Source organism: Aedes albopictus, chromosome 2, assembly GCF_035046485.1.
Source record: "Aedes albopictus strain Foshan chromosome 2, AalbF5, whole genome shotgun sequence".
Taxonomy (NCBI): Eukaryota; Metazoa; Arthropoda; class Insecta; order Diptera; family Culicidae; genus Aedes; species Aedes albopictus.
This window is the reverse complement of record NC_085137.1, coordinates 471,158,121-471,180,147: the sequence shown is the minus strand read 5'-3', so window position 1 is coordinate 471,180,147 and position 22,027 is coordinate 471,158,121. Positions and strand designations below refer to the sequence as shown.

At 37.1% G+C, this 22,027-nt stretch overlaps 1 protein-coding gene across 4 annotated transcripts in view; it reads left to right on the top strand.

Moving 5' to 3' along the window:
• The window catches only part of LOC109418076 (venom acid phosphatase Acph-1), a 60,900-nt gene extending 39,173 nt beyond the window's left edge, over nucleotides 1-21,727 (top strand). For all 4 annotated transcript variants that reach the window (XM_019692249.3, XM_062854045.1, XM_029870823.2 and 1 more), the window contains exons 2-5: nucleotides 3,336-3,790; nucleotides 20,444-20,542; nucleotides 20,608-20,850; nucleotides 20,909-21,727. In XM_019692249.3, the coding sequence (XP_019547794.2) occupies nucleotides 3,587-3,790; nucleotides 20,444-20,542; nucleotides 20,608-20,850; nucleotides 20,909-21,616 (1,254 nt within the window). In that variant the 5' untranslated portion in view covers nucleotides 3,336-3,586 and the 3' untranslated portion in view covers nucleotides 21,617-21,727. The remainder of the gene's footprint in view (nucleotides 1-3,335; nucleotides 3,791-20,443; nucleotides 20,543-20,607; nucleotides 20,851-20,908) is intronic.
• The last annotated feature ends 300 nt before the right edge of the window (nucleotides 21,728-22,027 follow it).

Below are 22,027 nucleotides of genomic sequence, written 5' to 3'. Positions count from 1 at the left end.
ATACCCGTTACAGAAAGCGTGAAGATAGATCTTTCTGATAACTGTATCGATATGCGTGGGTGTATCGAGATATAGCTTACAGCGACTGAAACATGTTTGTTTATCAAAACTTATGATTTTCAAACTCAAATATTTTAGATCATTTAATAAATTTTGGAAATATTATGCTTTTATATAAGGGCCATAACTACGAAAACTAAAGAGATATAAGTTGATCATCTTCTACAAAAATGTATGATAATATAAGTATAGAATGTGTTCAGAACGAAATACATATTTCGAAAAAATCAAAACTTTCTTTCAACAGTATTTTTTGGTAGATTTTTTTAGATATTTACTTTATTCTGAACACATTTTGTACATACATCACACAGTTTACTATTAAATTTTTATATTCATCGCCATTTTTATATAAAAAATGCCTTTTTTTTAAATAAAATTAAACTTTTTAGAAAACGTCTCTGGAATGGTTTGAGATATTGCTCTAGAAGGGCTTGGAACAAAGATTTTGCAAGAAGTTGTGTATCAAATGTTAATGAACGAAAACCTTTTGTGAATGTGGGGAAGGGGGAAGAAGTGATGATCGTCAAATGTTCACAAGTCAGATTGTTCACTTTACCTAATCGTGCAGTTCAAGAGGTTCCAGGGATGTTTCTTGGGATGTGCAGAGGGCTTCATGAGTGTTCCAGGGATTTTCAAGGGGCTTAAGGGCATTCCAGAGGATTCCTGGACCGAGAGATTCAAAGGGTTAATGGGGTCCCAGGGGTATTACAGGGGGTTTCAGGAGCGATCCAGGGGTATTCAAGGGGTTTCAGAGGCGTTCCAAGGGGGTTCCAAGGGATTAAGGAAGCTCTGTGGGTGATTCAGGGGTTTCCAGGAGTGTTCCAGGAGCTTTAAAAATCGTTCCAGAGCGTTTCAAGGGGCTTCAGGGGGGCGGTGTTTCAGGAGCGTTCTGTGATGTTTCAGAGGTGTACTAAGGGGATCCCAAGGGATTCAGGGGTGTTCCCGGAGGCTTTAGGAAGTCCCATAGGCGTTCGAGGGGTTTTATCCCTGATATCACCTGAAAAGCTGAAGTAGAAACCCTTCTGAACATTCCCTGAAACTTCCTTGAAATCTCTTCTCTGGATATTTTTCAACTACAGTTGATTTAACAAGTTACCAAGAAATTAACAAATATCGATGGGAAGTATGGGTGGAATTTTTCATGTATTTTTCAATATATACATGATTTTGGTTTGACGTCACAACTGCAACAAGCCTTTCGTTTCTACAATTACCAACTGAGAGTTTTCTATATCAATTGACCAATACCGCATTTGTATTCATGTGACAGAACAGATACAACATGATATTCTATGTGTCCGAAGAATTCAATTCTATAAAAATTCTGTCTTCACCCTAAATAAGCAGATGAATCGCAATTCAATTAACTGTCTGATCCTACGTATTAATTTCATTATAAGCAGAGCCAATACAAATGTATTCCTCCAACCAGAGACGTCTTGATCAATGACACTGAATCACACATAAATAAACACAGATTAAGCAATTATCAGCTCCCGCCTTAATGTGGCGCGAAAAATGGGCATTTTGAGACGAATGAATAGCTTCCGATGAAGCATTATACTATGGACCGGACATTCGGAAACCGATTATTGGGTGTATCAGTTTGCAATAATGAGATCGTCTGCTACGTCACTAACAGTTAATTTATTACACATGTGTTGGATGTTTGTAGGGTGTGGCACCTATTTCAGTTTGGCAGTTTTGAAAAGTAATGCAATAGCTTTACACATCTCAGACGTATTATACTTTACGGTGCCTATTGCATTACTTATTGTTTGTTTTATATTTATGTCAAGATCTTTGTACGTTATACGTTTTATAAACTACAACAAATATTAAAATCAATTGCTTCAAACAAAACATAAACCGAATCAACAAACACAATTTGATAGTTCTATACATCACAGGTCACGAATTATTGACTTAATAAGGTATGCACACAGCAAAATCTAGCCACCGCATTTTGGATAGAAATTTCTCTATTTTCAACGAATCGTGGCAATCTCTGGCGCAAATGAAAGTTTATTGTGTAAGGAATCGAAACATATTTACTTCGGGATATATTTTGACATTGTGTTTAAAATAGAGTCAAGGGAACAAGAAGTCCTCGAAAAGTTTTTGCACAAACGTGCTGAAAATCTGACAATGTACATTAAAGCGACCGTCCCCGCAGACCTAAGTTAGCTTTCAAGTATTCGGTTCTATACATCATTACAACCTGGAAAGGTTGCAGATCAACTTCAGAGCAAGAAAAAATCGAAGTTTGGCAAGAAATACATAGTTTGGTCAACAATATGAATTTGTGGTTTGAAAAACCGAACTTTTAGAAATACATGTACAGCAAATCATCTTTTTCACTACGGGAAATGTCGGGAAAAATGGCTGGCACCCCTTATTCAAAAGCTTAGATATTGTGTATTGATTTGAATTGATTTTTGTCCCCTGTTTTTGGCGGAGAATGCTTGCGTTTGTATGCAGAAAACTATGTAGAAATTGTACTGCATTTTTCCAAAAAACGTAAAATCTCATACACTTCAAAACTCAACCCAATTGAAAAATATTGAGTAACCGTGAATTGGAACCTTCAAAAAATGTCAAGAACGACAGCTTTCATCGAAAAATAAGATTGATTTTGACACAAAGGTGGTAAAAATTTCTTGACATGCGGTCGAAGGTACTGTGCAAAACTTTACGGAAGGACTCAAGCTCAAAACTCGAGATGACGGATATAACAAGTCAAATCAGCAATGTCTTGATGTTGATTTAAAGTAAATTAATGCTTTTTACGATGAATTGCTTTTGGTTTGGGAACAAGTTGGAATGAATTATTACTGCTTGATTTTCTTTGGCCAGATTTTGCTGTGCGCATACCTTACTAAAACTTAGGTTAAATGTTATAAAAATGTAGTACAGATCAGTAAGGTCTCAACGAAAGTTTAGTAAACTTTACTGTTTTATGTTTCTACAGATTTACAAGAACTAAAGGACATAACTTACTAATGTTTTCGAGGACCACATGGACATGGTTAGTTGTCAGGCATTGTGGTTGCTGACCGATGCTCGATTTAAACACTTTTCGTTTATTTTGCAATGTTCAAAATTGAGCGCCAAAATTCAACCACTCTAACGGGAATAGGTTACCCGCCCTATTTTCCATACATAAATAATTCGTTCTTAATTTTCGTTATCTCCGCTTTGAATGTCTTTTGTTTTTAATTAACATATTTCTACTTTCTGTTTTTTATTTCTTTTCCATCCCCCTGACAAAGGCCCCATCCTGCTGGTGGAGTACCTGGGACACCAAACAGCCCGTACGATGCCTTCGGAGATTCCGATCCCACGCACTTGGCAGGGTAATTTCTGAGGGGCCACCAATCAAAACCGGAAAAAGGCGACTTTGTGGAGTTCTCAACATTTTTGCTGTTGCGTTGTACACATAAAACACAACAACAACAGAAAAAAGGCAGATTTCCAGGGGCGCGGACATTGTATATAAACGGAGCGCTGCAGTGGCGAAAATATGTATTCCTTAAGTCGCCGCGTGCTCATCATGTTAACGGGAAGCGTAGTCATCTCGCTGCTGATTGTGGTTACCATCTACGGAGTGAACAGTGCACCCACGACCAAAAAGTTGATTGAAGTTTCCGATCAGTTGTCAGGTGGCAGTGATGGTGATGATTATGAAAGGGCCGCACGAGATTACGAGCTGAAGCAGGTGCACGTGGTGAGTGAGTTGTTTAGGTCGTAGGCATTAACCGTGAGTGAGTACAAGTAGAAAGATGAACTCTTCTACGTTGATTGTGAATACATGGTGATATACAAATCTTCAATCTCAACAAATTCAATGCAATTTTACATAATCATCGACTGATGTGAAATTTGGAGTGTAATGGTATTTGATCGTGAGGGATCGTTATGACTAAAATTGTACAGAATTTCATAATGTTCGAGAATGTCAAATCTACTTTTGGAAAATTTGAATGATATTTCATAAAACTATCAAATTAGCCATGATATACTATGTTCAGCCCCTACCTTAAGCTTTTTAGTGGAGGAACAACATTCTTGTATGCAGTAATCAAACGAACAAAAGAACAAGCACAGACAAAGAGACGTAACAGCTAGAATGATTTTCGCGAACATCCATCGCTCAGTGTACACTACCACTATCTGGTTAGGATGTTGCACAAGTACAGTTTTGTGGAACAACGCCTAAGAAATCTCAAGAAAAACGACCCACACGCCTCTGGGTGTGAGACTGTCCACCAAATGAATTCAATACAATCGTTAAAAACGTGGTCGACGGAAATTGCCCTAGTGTTACGACTGTTCGTCTGTGGAGCAAGACAAAATATTGTCACAGACAAACAGGTGCTCCATTTGACTTACTTTCATTTGTTCACATTCAACGAATAGAGTAGTTTAGCATTCTGGCTTGTCATATACTTATCCGAAGCGGTAAACGCACGGGCATTCAGTAAGACCAAGGTGAGGGTTCAATTCCCGGTCGGTTCGTAATGGGAAATTTCTTTGACTTCCTTGTGCACATATTCGTGTCTGCTACACGATATATGAATGCAAAAAAACGGCCATAGTAGTAGAGGAATCTCACAGTTAATAACTGTGGAAATGCCTGTAGAACAGTTTTGTCCCAGTTGAGACCTTAACGATGTTTTTAATTCACACTGTACACTGTACATACAACCGTGTATTGATCGATTGGCCTGATCGTTGATCCTTTGAATATTATGACGATAGAGTTTTTCGATCGCGATTTCTAAACTGCTATGTTTGTTTGTTTATGATTTATTTAAACACGTTATCAACATTCCAAAATAAACAGCACTATCGCTATTGAAACCGACTGGGTTCATGGTATGGAGATGTTTTATAACTCATCTTGCCTCTAATTAATAAAAAAGACATTGTCATTAACAGCTAGACGATGCCGTTAAATGAGCGGTTTTATTAATATGAATTGTGTCTGTTGATAAGCGAGTGACGCGCGACTACGGAATTGCGATGATGTCGAGCAACCAGATGTAATTCATCTTCTCAGGTGATTTTATGTTGAGCTTGGTTAGCGCGATACCCCCACAGAATCCAGTCTGTTTGACCGCGAATCCAAAGCTAAAGTAGCACACTATATTGTGGGCGGCGATACCACTAGCTTATTGGACACTTGGTGGGTTACAACTCGCTCCGTTAAATCTACGCCGAATGCATCCTTCTCCAGTGGACTCGGCCCTGCGTTAATTGTTTTCAGTCCCTCTGATGAACGTTAAGTGCTCTTCAACTACAAACAGAGTTGAGGAGTGCTATCCCTCGGTAATTGACGCATTCTATTCTATGTCCCTTATTGTAAAAAGAAAAAATGAGGCCCTGTAACCAGGTATAGCAGGTACCATTAAGAACGCTTAAAAAGCGGTAATACCAATGTTTGGTACCGAAATATACGATACGATACTGTATTAGACTCCCGAGCATAGTCTAACAACAAAATGATAGCCAGTCGAAAACTGGATTTGTATTCAGCTGCAAATTGATATCACATTTTAATATCAGTCTGTCTTGACTAAATTGGATTTCAAATTTAGATTCGTTTTGCTGTCACTTCAAACTATTAGAAAAAAAATGTTTTGAAGCTATTTTAAAGTTTCTAGGCAACTTTGTATAATGAGTACCCACCCGCATAAACGATAACCATAAGATTTGCTTAACCACCCATTCGGGATACAGTTCGAATAGTATGCGGTATTGTTGAACCGTCTACATTACGGTCCGTTTTATTGTGTTGGTTTATTAGGGTATATCATTAGTGTAATTCTTATGGCATTCAGGATTTCATATCAATTGAAAAACCCCTATATTTATCGATTTTTTCTATTTTTTCGTACTGATAGCAAACACAGTTATCAATTTACTATCACTGATAGCAGGAATTGTTTTCAACTTGCTATTATGGGAACATTTTTCTGCTCTCATTTTTTATGTTTAAACCGTTAAAACGACCAAAACGACAACAACCTAAGTTATCATAATTTATCACAACATCAAAATTTTGTTTTAAATTTGCTGTCAACCTGACAACCTATCTTGAAATACTGTTTGTAGGGTGGGGCGGGGCAAGATGGGTCGCGGGGCAAGATGGGTCAGTGCCATTTTTGGGCGCATTACTCATGTTTTGTTTATATTAATAATTTTGTTAGATGACCAGCATGAATATACAAAAGTTTGGGGCATTGATTGAAAAATTATTCACATTCATTGGAAATAAAAAATAAAATGGTTTTTAGCCATTTTTCTTATGCGATACATTCCATATAATCTCCATATAAACGGCCGCGGGGCAAGATGGGTCACCTTTAATTTTGAACGTATTTTTGGAGCATTCAAATGTTATTTATTTTTTATTACAAGACTATCTCATAAATGACTTCAATCAAGCGGAATGAACACTCAAAATTATAACATAAAATTATGATATTTTTTTTAGTGAAAACATAGATTTTTAAGTCGCTTTAGGACCACTCAAATCGTAAAGTGCTTTACATTCCAAATAAATCTATAAAATGTTTACTAGTAGCTCTTGTTTACTCAGTATGGATATGGAGCATATATGAATGCGGAACAAATCTTATATTTTGACGTTTTTAGTTGAGAAAATGTGAATTACTTAAAAGGTGACCCATCTTGCCCCTCACTTTTTTCACGGTGCAAAATCGATCACTTTTTAAAACTGCTCGTTTAACATCATATTTTGTATTTAATGATCTTTTTATCGACTTTTAGCATAGCTAACTAGTGTATTAAAGAGTAGCGGACGAATACAAACCAATACGATTTGTATTTACGAAGTTATGGTGATCCATCCTTATGCGACCCATCTTGCCCCGCCCCACCCTACATAAATGCACCACACTAATATCTACAGAATCTTCATACAAGTTTTCAAAGCAGCTTGAACATTGCTCAGCATATCATAGCATAACCGGTGTTGAATGAATAGGTCGTTCATTAACACTCCCATTGCCATGCCTCCCAAACAGTGGGAACGGTAATTTCAACTTGATATAACTCAGCCGTTTTTCATCCGATTTGCAAAATTTTTGAAGCTATGAATTTTCCCAGCTTTCTAGATGAGTATAAAATTTTCAAATTATGGATTTGACCAAAGTTCCATTTTTGAGTATTCAAAAACTCGGAGCAAGTACCTTAAAAATGCTGTTTTTCTGGAGCCATTCCGAATGTAAATTAGTTTCCACGCATATTTTAATGTTGAATTGCCCATATTAATAAAACAAAATTATTGCAAAGAAATATATGGAGATACTCATTATTTAAGACTATAAAATCTTCACAAAATTACGTAAAATACAGAAAATTTGTATATTCGATTTGAACTTTGTATTCATCGCGACAACCCCTGTGTTTTATTGCTTGAAACCAATCACGTGCACATGAGAAATATTTTTCCAAACGATTGTGAAAAGTATGAATCTCAGAAACTACAAAATTTTCATAAAATCACGTATAATACAGGAAATAAGTATTTTCAGTTTGAACTTCACGTTCATCGCGACAATCTCCATGTTATATTGCTTGAAAACAATCACATGTACATGAGAATACATTTACAGATAAATGAGAACAAGTGTGACTCATAAAAGCTACAAAATCTTCACAAAATTACGTGTAATACAGAAAATTTGTGTATTCGGTTTGAACTTTACATTCATCGCGACAACCCCTGTGTTTTATTGCTTGAAAACAATCACGTGTACATGAGAAAACTTTTTCAGAACGATTGTGAAAAGTGTGTATTTCAGGAACTACAACATTTTCACAAAATCACGTATAATACAGGAAATTTGTCTTTTCAGTTTGAACTTCACGTCCATCGCGACAACCCTTGTGTTTATTGCTTGAAAACAATCACGTGCACATGAGAAATCTTTTTCCAAACGATTGTGAAAAGTATGAGTCTCAGAAACTACAAAATTTTCATAAAATCACGTATAATACAGGAAATTAGTATTTTCAGTTTGAACTTCACGTTCATCGCGACAATCTCCATGTTATATTGCTTGAAAATAATCACGTGTACATAAGAATACATTTACAGATAAATTGGGACAAGTGTGAATCATAAAAACTACACAATCTTCACAAAACTACGTACAATATAGTAAATTTGTATATTCGGTTTGAACTTTATATATCCTCGCGACAACCCCTGTGTTTTATTGCTTGAAAACAATCACGTGTTCATGAACAAACTTCTTCCGAACGTTTGTGAATAGTGTGTATCTTAGGAACTACAACATTTTCACAAAATCACGTATACTACAAGAAATTTGTATATTGGATTTAAACTTTGTATTCATCGCGACAACCCTAGTGTTTTATTGCTTGAAAACAATCACGTGTACATAGGAATACTTTTCAACGCGAAAGTGAGAAGTGTGAATCGTAAAAAATACAAAATCTTCACAAAATTACGTATAATACAGAAAATAAGTATATTCGGTTCGAACTTCACATTTGCCGTAACAACCCCTGTGTTTTATTGCTTGAGAACAATCGCATGTGCATAAGAATACTTTTTCAAAACGAATGTGAAATGTGTAAATCTTAGGAACTAAAAAAACACAAAATTACGTGAAATACTGAAAAATTTGTATTTTCAGTTTTACACTTCACGTCCGTCGCAACAATCCATGTCTCTCATTGCTTCAAAACAATCACATACATGCATAAGAATACATTTCCACAGCGATAGGGAGAAGTATGAATCATAAAAACTGCACAGTTTTCACAATTTTACGTATAATACAGGAAGTTTGTATTTGTGGTTGGAACTCAACATTCATCGCGACAACCCCTGTGTATTATTTTTTTAAACAATCACATGCGCATGATAAGTATGATTCTTGAAAACTACAAAATATTCAAAAAAAAATACGTGAAATACAGGGTTTTACTCACACATGTTTTATCTCTCGCTTCAGCTCTAGCGATTGCTAGCTCGACTTTATTTGTGATAGAAGACGTAAATTAGTGTCAAACGGGCCGCTCCTTTTATGTGCATTCAAGTGAACTTAAATTTACATGATTTTTTCTGAGAGTGTACACTTACATTTTGATGACGATGATTCACGATACACTGAAAATTTTCAATGTTGAAAATTGTTTCTTCGTTCTTTAGATAAATTCATAAGATAATATTCTTGAATTGGCAATTCCCCGTATGAAAGAACGAAATTCCCCCCTATGGGGGAATTCCCCCTGGTTGAAAACCACTGCAATAATGCAAGATAAATGTATTTTAAGTTCGAGCTCAGCATTGATCGTGACAACCTTATTGTTTTTTTGCATGAAAATAATCAAGTACATAAGAATACATTCTCAGAATGATTGTGAGAATGAGGAACTATTAGAACTACAATATCTTCACAAAATTACGTAACATACAGATTTTGTTTTATTTTTGGTGAAAACACAACGTTCGTAGCGGCATCCTCTTTGTATAATTATTTTGAAATAACCTTCAGTTGAATTGTTCCGAGTACATCCTTGCTGGAATATCTCTAAAGGTGGTATTATATACCCATATGCACTGCATGCACTAATGTCAGAACATAATCCTACAGAAATGTCAATGAACGTATTTCCAGAAGGATCCTTAGAAAAATCCTAGAGTTTATTCAAAGAAAAATGTTTGGAAGAATTTGAAAAGAATATCCTGCAGGAATTCCTGGTGCATTTTTGAGAGAAATTTCGGGATGAATTCATGGGAGAATTCCGAAAGAGTCTTTCCTGGGTGAATTCCTGAAGGATTCCCTGGAGAAATGTATGAAAGCACTTTTAGCATGTAAGTATCTAGATGTTTATAGTAAGTCACTGTGACTTCTGCATAATCTAAAACCTGCCCTGCCGTGGGTTTTTTGTGGCATGTGTGTTGCTGGGAAGATTTCCTGGAGGACTAATAGTCTCGCTTATTGAAAGAATTACTAATGGAATCGCTGAGTAAACTTCTGAAGAAACTGCTGGAAGGATAACTGAAAGAATCTTTGGATAATTTCCTGGTTCTTGTATGCATTTTTATTAAATTATCTTCCAATACTATACGCTGCATAAATTCCTCCAGAAATTGTTGAAATAATAAAACAAATATCAAATAATCCTGGAGAAATTCGTAAATACATCCCTGCAAAAGATGACTGAAGAATTTCTGAAATTTCTGAAGGAACTTCTTACTACATTTTAAAAAGAACCTGAGAGGAATTTCTGAAGATATCACTTGTAGAATTCCACGAGTAATCCCTGGAAGACTTCCAGGAAAAATGCCGTAAGAATTTCCGAAGGAATCCCTGCAGTATTATCTCAAACTATATCAAGAGGAATTATTGGATAAAATCTGGGAGGAGTCCTTCGAGAAATTTGTGAAGAAATCTCTTGAGGAATTCCTAGAAGAAATCCTATATAAATTTCATGAGGGTTCCTTGAAGTAATTTCTTTAAAAAAATCCTGAAGGAATTATGGGAGGGATCCCTAGAAAAGTTTTTGAAGAAATCTCTTAAGGAATTCCTAGAGAAAGTCTTGGAGGAATTACTGAAGGAACCTCTGAAGAAATTCTTGGAGTAATCCGTGAAGGAAATCCTGGAGGAATGTCTGAAGCAATTCCTGAAAAAATCTCTAGAGAGAATCCTGAAGGAATGCATGGAGCAACTTTAAAATGAATTCCTGGCGTAACCCCCTGAGGAATTCTTGGATGAGACCCAGTAGCAATTCCTGGATAAATACCTGATGGAGCTCTTGGAGCAACTCCTGGTGAAATATCCAGAGGAATTCTGGAAGGAATTTCTAGAGAAATTTCTAGAAAAATCCCTTGAGAAATTTCAGAAGGATTTTCTGGAAGAATCCTTAGTGGAATATCTGGAGGATTTCCTGGATGAATTTTTGAAGAATTACCCGGAAGAATCTCTGGAAAAATCTGAAATCTGCTAGATGTCCAGGAGCATTTCCTGGAAGAATTCCTGAAAAAAATTATTCCCTGAGGAGTTCCTGGAGAAATTCCTTGATAAAATTATGAAGGAATACCTGGAGAAATTTCTAGAAGTATTCCTGTGAGAAGTGTTGGAGGAATCCTTGAAGGAATTCCTGGATGAATCTCTAGAGAAATTCTTGAAAGAATTACTGGATGAATTTTTGGAGATATCTCTAAAGGAAATCTGGAAAATTTATTTTTCTGAAAAAATCCCTTGAGAAATTCCTGAAGGATTTTCTAGAGCAATTTCAGAAGGGATTCCTGGAGAAATTTTCGAAGGAATTACTGAACCAATGCCTAGTGGAATCCTTAGAGAAATTTGTGAGAAATCCCAGAAGGAATTCCTGAAGCAACTCCTAGAGGAATTTCTAGAGGAATTCCTGAAAGTATCCCTGGAAAAAATCCTGGAAGAATTTCTGAAGAAATCCCTAGAAGATTCTTAGAGGAATTTCTTAACGATTTCCTGGATGAATCTTTGAAGTATTTCTTGGAGGAATCTTCGAAGGATTTCCTGGAGGAATTCTTGAGAAACGCCCTGGAGGAATTCATGGAGAAATCCCAGGAGAAATCATTGAAACAATTGTTGAAACAATATTTGGAGTAATTCCTGGAGAAATGCCTGAAGGAATTCCTAAAAAATCCTTAAGGTATTCCTGGAGAATTTCCTGCAATAATTTTTGAAGAAATTCCTAAAGAATTTTCTGGAGAAATTCCTGGAGAAATTGCTGATATAATTTCTGAAGAATGTCCAGGAGCAATTTTTGTATCAATTCCTGAAGAAATTCCTGGGGCATTTCCTGGAGATTTTCCTGCAGGAGTTCCTGGAGCAATTCCTAGACTAAATCCTAGAGGAATTCCTGGAGATATTTCTGTGAGAATTTCTGGAGGAATATCTGGAAGATTACCTGGAGGAATCCCCTAGAGGAATCATTGAAATAGTTATTGGATGAATTTCTGGAAGAATCTCTAAGGAACTCTGGGAGATTTTTTTGTAAAAATCTTGAAAAGTTCCTGGAGGAATTTCTGGAGGAATTCATGAAGAAATCCTCAAGGGAATTTTTGAAAAATCCCTGGAGGAATCCTTAGAGAAATTCGTGCAGAAATCCCCGAAGAAGTTTCTGGAAGAATTCTCTTTGCAGAATTCCTGAAGGAATCGCTACAGCAATTACTGGAGGAAAATCTGGAAGAGTTCCTGAAGGAATCCCTGGAAAAATTTCAAAGGGTCTTCCTAGAGATAATCCTTGAAGAATTTTTGAAGGGATCCCTGAAGGATTTCATAGAGAAATTCTTGGATGGATTTAAGACAGAATTTATGAAGGAGTTTCTAGATCAATTTTCCTGGTGAATTTTCTGGAGAATTTTCCTATATTTGAGGAATGCCTGCATGAATTCCTGGAGGAATATCAGGAGGGATCCCTGAAGGAATCGCTGAAAAGATCCCTGGAAAATTTTCTTCATGAATCCAAGTTGGAATCCCTGGAAAATCCCTGAAAAAATTCCTAAAAGAATGCCGAGAAGAATTCGTAGTGGAATTCTTGGAGGAAACCTTGAATAAGTTCCTGGAGAAATCTTTGCAGGAATTCCTGTAGGAGTATCTGGAAAAACCCTTGGAGGAATCCCCTGAATAATTACTGGAAAAAAATCCTGTTGGAATTCCTAGGGAAATTCCTAATGGAATTCTTGGAGGAATCCCTACAGCAGTTTCTGAAGAAAACTCTAGAGGAATTCCTGAAGAATCCCAAGGAATTCCCAAGAGAATCCCTAAACAGTTCCTGAAGGAAGTACTGAATTTATACCTGGAGGAGTTCCTTAAAGAATATAAGGAGAAATTCCTGAAGGAATCCTAAGAAAAGTTACTGGGGGAATTTTTAAAATAAGTTGATCCAGAAAGAACCACAGAAGGAATTCCCGAGTGAAGCCTTGGAGAATTTCCTGGAGGAGTTTCTGGAAGATACCCTAGAGGAAAGCGTGTAGGGATTTCCTGAGGAATCTCTGGAGAACTCCTGGAGGAATCTCTGCAAGAATTCCTGGAAGCATTTCTGAAGGAATTCCTAGAGGAATATGATAAAAAAAATTAGAGGCATTTCAGTAGGATTCCTTGGAGGAGTTTTAAGAGGAATCCCTGTAACAATCCCCAGAGAAATCACTGGAAGAATTCTGAGAGGAATTCCTGAACTAATTCGTGGAGAAATCCTATGGTAAGTTCCTGAATAAATCACAGATGGAATTCTTGGAGAAATCCTGAAGTAATTGTAGAAAGAGTGGATGAACTTTTGGATGAATCCCTGTAGCAGTTCCTGAAGGAATCCCTGCAGGCGTTCCTGTAGAAACCCCAGGATGAATCATGGAAGCAATTCCAAGAGGCATTCCTAAGGGAATCTATAAAAAGTTCCTGGAGAAAGTACTGGATTAATTCCTGGAGGAATTCCTGAAAGAATTCCAAGAGGAAGTCCTAAAGAAATTCTTAAAAGAGTTCCTGGGGAGTTCTTGGAGGAATTTTTAAAATTATTCCTGAAATAAACACAGAAGAAATAATCTCAGGATGAATTCCTGAAGAAATTCAATGAGGAATCTCATAAGCAATCCCATGAGGAATAATTTTTTTATCTGTATTAACGAGATTTTTAGCCCTTGGCTAGTTCATCTCGGGACCCACGCTTTACGTCCCTTCCGAAGGAAGAACGCACATTGTGTGTGTTTTTTCGGGAGTGGGATTTGATCCCAGGTCCTCGGGGTGAAATGCCTGTGCTTTAACTAACCATCACACCAGGTCCGAGGAATTACTTAGGAAATCCCAGGAAAGTTTTCTCAACAATTCTTGAAAAAAATTCTGTAGGAATGCCTAGAAGAAAAAAAATTGTAGGAATCCATGTTTCCAGTGATCTGTAAATTTATTCTTATATACACGTGATTGCTTTGAATCAATATAACACAAGGATTGTCACGATGAATGTAAAGTTCGAACCGAATATACAACATTTCTGTATTGTACGTAATTTTGTGAAGATTTTGTAGTTTTGATGATTCACACTTCTCACAAATGCTTTGAAAAAGTTTTCCTATGTGCACGTGATTGTTTTCAAGCAATAAAACACAAGGATTGTCGCGATGAATGTAAAGTTCGAACTGAAAATACGAATTCCCTGTATTATACGTGATTTTGTGAAAATTTTGTAGTTACTAAAACGCACACTTTTCACAATCGATTGGAAGAAGTTTTCTAATGTACAATCACGTACAATAATGTTTTCAAGCAATAAACACAAGGGTTGTCGAGATGGACGTGAAGTTCAAACTGAAAAGACAAATTTCCTGTAATATACGTGATTTTGTGAAAATGTTGTAGTTCCTAAAATACACACTTTTCACAATCGTCCGGAAAAAGTTTTCTCATGTACACGTGATTGTTTTCAAGCAATAAAACACAGGGGTTGTCGCGATGAATGTAAAGTTCAAACCGAATATACAAATTTTCTGTATTATACGTAATTTTGTGAAGATTTTGTAATTTTATGATTCACACTTGTCCCCATTTATCTGTAGATGTATTCTTATGTACACGCGATTATTTTCAAGCAATATAACATGGGGATTGTCGCGATGAACGTAAAGTTCAAACTGAAAATACTTATTTCCTGTATTATACGTGATTTTATGAAACTTTTGTAGTTTCTAAAATACACATTTTTCACAATCGTTTGGAAAGAGCTTTCTCATGTGCACGTGATTGTTTTCAAGCTAAACACAAGGGTTGTCGCGATGGACGTGAAGTTCAAACTGAAAAGACAAATTTCCTGTATATACGTGATTTTGTGAAAATGTTGTAGTTCCTAAAATACACACTTTTCACAATCGTTCTGAAAAAATTTTCTCATGTACACGTGATTGTTTTCAAGCAATAAAACACAGGGGTTGTCGCGATGAATGTAAAGTTCAAACCGAATATACAAATTTTCTGTATTACACGTAATTTTGTGAAGATTTTGTAGTTTTTATGAATCACACTTGTCCTCATTTATCTGTAAATGTATTCTTATGTACACGTGATTGTTTTCAAGCAATATAACATGGAGATTGTCGCGATGAACGTGAAGTTCAAACTGAAAATACTAATTTCCTGTATTATACGTGATTTTATGAAAATTTTGTAGTTTCTGAGATTCATACTTTTCACAATCGTTTGGAAAAAGATTTCTCATGTGCACGTGATTGGTTTCAAGCAATAAAACACAGGGGTTGTCGCGATGAATACAAAGTTCAAATCGAATATACAAATTTTCTGTATTTTACGTAATTTTGTGAAGATTTTATAGTCTTAAATAATGAGTATCTCCATATATTTCTTTGCAATAATTTTGCTTTATTAATATGGGCAATTCAACATTAAAATATGCGTGGAAACTAATTTACATTCGGAATGGCTCCAGAAAAACAGTATTTTTTAAGGTACTTGCTCCGAGTTTTTGAGTACTCAAAAATAGACCTTTGGTCAAATCCATAGTTTGAAAATTTTATATTCATCTAGAAGGCTGGGAAAATTCATAGCTTCAAAAATTTTGCAAATCGGATAAAAAACGGCTGAGATATTAGCAGTTGAAAAATACCGTTCCCACTGTTTTGAGGCATGGCAGTTGGTGTAAGTGATTTATAGCATGGCAGTGGGAGTGTTAACATGTTTAATGCGCCAGAAAAGCAGTCTAGAACTAGGCAAATTTTTCCTTGAACAATCTCTTTATCCAACACCGGGCCAGGTCCTTACGATCAGCGCTGAAACGATATCTACTTAGAATAGGTCTAAGAACTTGGACCACCTTCATAAATATCTGGAGTTGGAAAGTAGACGGGATTTATGGGGGGATGCTTTCCTTAACTAAAAAAGGTATGAAAATATGGTTATAAGTTGTGATTTTAGTTCATTTATTTACCTGGTAAGCTTCGAAAGAGTTAATATTGGTGATATATTTGAAGTTATTAATGTTATTCATTAACGTATATGACGAAGTAGAGTGGTATACACCAATTCCCGTCATATAAGACGGAAAATAGCCAAAATTTACAGGTATTCCAACTTAACTTTGCCAATGGCTTATCAGATGGAAGCAAAAAAAGATGTAGACTATCAATAACCAGCCCCTATAGCACTGAAAATCGAAAAATTACGCAAAATTTTACATTTATATTTTACTCCACTTACGAGATGACAATTTTTCTTGTTTTTTTTTCCGAACCAACATTTAATTCACGCTCCACAAAAGCTCTGTGGCACTTCAAAGCTAGTTTTCACTGCAGCAGAAACTGCTGTTTAATTAATCATATCAACCGCTTTTTCCCGTTGGCAAAATGTTTGTTTACACTACCGTGTGCAGCATTAGAAAGATGCCAGATATACAGATTGTTCTGTATTATACAGATTTTTGACCTTCTATACAGACAAGATACAGAGTACAGAAAAATACAGATTTTTAGAATGTGATACAGATTTCTCCAGAAAACATAAAATTTTAAGTTATGTTCAATGCATTCAATGAAAACTTTGTAAAATGCTGCTTAATCTCTAAAGAATTTATGAAAATTTGTACATTTTCACACATGTTTCAGAAAAATCAATACAAGTAAAAATTAAAGTCCGTCAAACAGTAGTACTTTTTTGTTAGTTTCCATTGAAATCTAGGACTCTCGGTGTCTAATATACCCTCAAATATGGCGATACAGAAAAATCTGTATTGATACAGATTTTTTGATCAAATAAACTGGCATCCCTGCTAAGGAACACTTCTTAGGATTCCTTCAGGAATTCCTCCTTGTATTCTTTAGGAAACTCTTCCATTAAATTATTCTGTATTTCTTCAGGGGGTTTAGGGATTTCCTTAGAAATTCCCCTTGAAATTGCTTCTGAAATTACTTCTGGAGTTTCTTCAGTAATTCTTCTAGGGATTCCTCCACGGACTCTTCTACGAATCCCTTCAGAATTTCTCCATGAATTCAAACTGCAATTTCTTAAGAGATTCCTCCAAAAATTTCTTCTGGAATTCCTCTAGGAATTCTTCCAGGGATGCCTCTGGGAATTCCTGCAAAGATTTCTTTAAAAAATCAACCAGAAATTCACCAAGAGGTTCTTCTAGAAAGTCCGCCAGAAATTTCTCTAGAGATTCATGCAGGCATTCCTCCAGTATATCATCCAGGAATTTAAACAGGGTCTGCTTGAGGAATTCCTCTAGAATTTCTTCAGGAATTTCACCAGAAATTCATCTAAGAATTTCTCCATAAACTCTGTCAGCAATTCATCCAGGAATTGCTTCAACAAATCCTTCAGGGTTTCCTTCAGGAATTTTTCCAAGATTTTCTCTAGGTATACCTTCTAGAATTTTTCCAGTGATTCTTTCAGGAATTCTTCCAAATTTCCTTTAGGAATTGCTGCAGGGACAAGTGCAGGGATTCCACCAGAAATTCTACTAAGAATTCCTCCAGGAACTTCTTCAGGGATTTTTCCTGGGATTTCTCCACGAATGTCACCAAGGATTCACCTAGGAACTCTTTCAAAGATTGCACCAGGAATTTCAAGGTTTTTTTTTTCAGAAATTGCTCGCAGAATTCCTCTAGAGAGATTCCTCCAGAAATTCATTCAGTAATTGTTTCAAGAATTCGTCGATATACCTCCAGGAATTCCTTCAGGGATTCCTACAAGAATTTCTGCAGGAATATCTCCATGAATTTCTCCAGAAATTTCTCCAACAATTTGTTCAGGTATTTCTCCAGAAATATCCAGGACATCCTTCAGAAACTATGTCGTCAGCAATTTCTCCAGGAAACCCTCTAGGGATTTGTTCAGAAATTCTTCCAGAAAACACTTCCAGGAATACCTTCAAGATTTTTTCGGGGATTCCATAAGGCAATTTCTTCAGGGATTTCTCCAAGAATTTCTCGAGGGATTCCTCCAGGAAATCCTTCGAATATTTCTCTAGAAATTCCTCCAAGGATTCTTCCAGGAAACCTTCTAAGGATTTCTTCAGAAATTCTTCCAGGATTTTTTTTTTCAGAATTATCGATATCTCAAAGAATTTTTCAGGGATTCCTCCAGGAATTGTTTCAGGGGATGCCCCAGGGATTTCTCCATAAATTTCTACAAGGATTCCCACCGAGATTCCCTCAGGAATTCCTTCGAAAATTTTTCGAGGAATACCTCTAGGAAGTTTTTTTAAAAACAGAAAAATAATAAAAAAGAGACAGAAATCTCCCAGAATTCCTCTAGAGATTTCTCCAGAAATTTATCCAGTAATTCTTTCAAGAATTCCTCTAGAAATTCCTGCAGACATTCATCCAGGATTTTTTCTAGGAACTCTTCCAGGAACTTCTCCAGGAATTCCTCCAGGAACTACCCCAGAAACTTCTCCAGGAACTCCTCCAGGAATTGTTCCTGGACATGCTTCAGAAATTATGTCAGCACTTCCTCCAGGAATTTTTGCAGTAAATCCTCTAGGGATTTCTTCAAAGATTCTTCCAGCAAATTCTCCAAGAATATTTTCAGCATTTTTTCAGGGATTCCTCCAGCATTTCCTCAAGGGAATGGATTACCCGCAGGGAGTGCGTTCAATGTCGGTCAGCAGGAGTAAAATCATTTTATTTTGTATGGCGAAAAGCATCTAAACTCGAATTTCTCGAAATGAAAAGCTTTTACCGAAAAAATATTTGGTAGGCACTAAACCGGTCATGATTGAGCACAACCGCTACCAAATATTTTTTCGAATTATGTGTTCCACTTCGAGAAATACGCCTTAAGATGCTATTCGCCATACAATATTTTTGCGATTTACTTTTAGCGATTTTTCGCGCATAGAAGCTAGCGCCACATTGGTCGGGGCGGAGAGTAGGAAAACAGCCAAAGCATTTAATTCATTGCTTCAGGGATTCCTCCATGAATTTATCCAGATATTTTTCCAGAGATTCCTCCAGGAAACCCTCCCGAAGTTCTTCCAAGGATTTTTTCCAGGAAATCCTCCTGGAATTTCTCGAAAGATTTTTCATGATTTTTTTTAAGAATTCCTCCTAGCGTTCCTCTGGAGTTTTTTTTTAGGAATTCCTCCAGGAATTCTTTCAGTGATTTCTCCAAGAATTCATCCAGAAATTTATCCAAGAATTATGCCAGGAATTTGTTCAGAAGTTCTTCCAGGCATTCCTCCAGGATTCTCTCTAGAGATTTTTCCAGGAATTACTTCAGGGATTTCTCTAAGAATTCCTTTACAGATTCTTCAGAAATTCCTCTATAGATTCCTCCCAGAATTTATCCAGGGGTTCCTCCAACAAAACTTTCAGAAATTCCTCCAGGGATTCCAGGATTCCTTCAGGCATTCCTGTAGAAATTCCTCCAGGAATTCATCCCTGGTGTTTGTTCAAGTATTTACTCAGGAAGTCTTCCAGGGATTACTTTGGGAATTATTCCAAGAATTGCTTTAGGAATTCTTCAAGTGACTTCTTCTGGAATTCCGCAGAAGTAACTGTGACTTACTTTAAACATATAAATACTCACGTGCTAAAAGTGCACTAAGACATTAATCCAGGGAATCCTTCAGGAATTTTCCCAGGGAAGAGTCTTTTTTAAATTCTCCCAGGGAATCCTCCCGGGATTTCTCTAGGAAATTCACCAGGAAACCTGCAGGAAATTCTTCAATAATTTCTATAGGCATTTCCTTCCTTTTTCACAGGAATAACTCCAAGGGTTTCGAAACATTCAAGGTTTTTATTTACGAGACAAAAATTCTTCCAAGCATGCTTTCGGGAATACGTCAATTGACAGTTCTATAGGGTTATGCTCTGAGATGAGTATATCTAGTATTGAGGTATATAAAACAATTATGAAAAGAAATCCATGTGCTCCATTGGGAATCGAATCCACGACTTCCAATTAGCGCTAGACGGGCGCTTCTTTCCTCCAAGCTACGGAACCACTTGACCATCTTCGTGCCCTGAAGGCACAGAACTGAACTCGATTTCACTTATGCGCATGGTTTGTTCCTATCTCTATTGTATGCAATGTGCATGAATGTCAGAGCTTGGAAGAAAGAAGCACCCGTCTAGCGAATTGGGAGTCGTGGGTTCGATTCCCACTGGAGCAAGTGGATATCTTTTCATAAATGAAATCGTAAATTGTTCATCCAACACGTGTTTTCTGTTGTCTGCATGAATGTCAGAGCAATCAAACGTTGTCAAAAATAGAATGGAAAACTGCACCGAAGCCCTAGCCGAAGCCATAATTCCCCCAATGTTAACAAAAACCAACCTTTTTAAGCACGCATTTCGACATAATTGAGGAATTCTTTAAATTTTTAACAGGTTTTCCGCCACGGCCAACGGACACCGGCTGACACTTATCCCAATGATCCTCTAGTCAACAACACTTTCACCCCTTATGGATGGGGTCAACTCACGAATGTATGTCATGGAATATAATCGAGTCTCTTCTAGAAATGCCCTGACTATTCTAATTTTTTTTTCAGTTCGGCAAAAGAAGCCTGTACGACATCGGCATATGGCTACGCAAACGCTACGCGAAGCTACTGGGAAAGCTGTACCTTTCAGATAAAATCTTCGCCCAAAGTACGGGTGTTTCACGGACCCAAATGTCCATTGAGTTGGTACTGGCTTCGCTCTATCCACCTGTGGAAACCGTTCAAGAGTGGAACAAGGATCTCAACTGGCAGCCAATTCCCTTCTTCAGCGAACCCTTGGATCAGGACACGGTTTGTAATTCTACGATTTGCCGTTCAAGAATTCTTTTATATTCAATATCACTTACAGCTACTGCTGGTTCGGAAGTCCTGTCCACGATACCACGAAGCTCTGATGGAAATCATGGAGAGCACCGAGGTTCAACAATATCTCATCAGTAATCAGGAACTGTTCGATAATCTCACCATCATAACCGGAATGGACATCAGAACTCCGGACGATGTCCAATCGCTATACAGCACTCTAAAAGCAGAGGACGAATTCGGACTGGCCTTACCAGAGTGGACCAAAGACTACTACCCGGACAAATTGCTTCCACTGACCACCTTTGGCTACGTGCTAAACGTCTACAACGACGAGCTAAAAAGGCTCAAAGGTGGCCCATTCCTGAAGAAGACCATCTCCGAGTGGGAAGCCGTGATAGCTTCCGATCTGACCCCGGCGAAGAACAAGAAAATGTTCCTCTACGCCGGGCACGATTCTACGGTGGTCAACATCCTTTCGGCCTTCAATGTGTGGAAGGAGCAAGTGCCGGGCTACGCCATCATGGCACTGTTCGAACTGTACAAGAACCGGCGGACAGCCGAGTACTCGGTGAGAGTCTACCAGAAGAACGTCGGAGAACTGCCGATTAGCTTGGAGATTCCCGGCTGCAGTAAGTACTGCCCGGTGGAGAAGCTGAAAAAGCTACTGGACAGCCATGTGCCGACCGATATGGCCGTGCTCTGTAAGGCCCATTCCGCCGGGTTCGAAGAGCCACCTCCCAGTGGGCCTTGAATCTAATAGAGGGTAGGGTTAGGTTAGATGATAAGTATTTAAGATACAATAGGTTCTAGTGTGAAATGTGATTTTAATGTTTTTAAGAATATGAGATTTTATAAGGTTCAACTTCTTTTTTTTGTTTTCGAATATCCACAAGACAGTTGCATTCAATAGAAAAAACGTTTTTGAATGCCATTTCAAATCTGCTTACAAATTTCCGGGGTACAAATCTCTCGAAAGAACCATATACCTATCAACAATGTGCATTTTCGATTCAAGATGGCTTTTCTCACTTACAGAAAGCTAAGAATAATAATAAGCTTCTTCTGGAAGGAAGCTTTCTAAGCTTCTTCTGGGAGGAAGCTTTCCAAGCTTCTTCTGGAAGGAAGCTTTTTAAGCTTCTTCTGGAAGGAAGCTTTCCAAGCT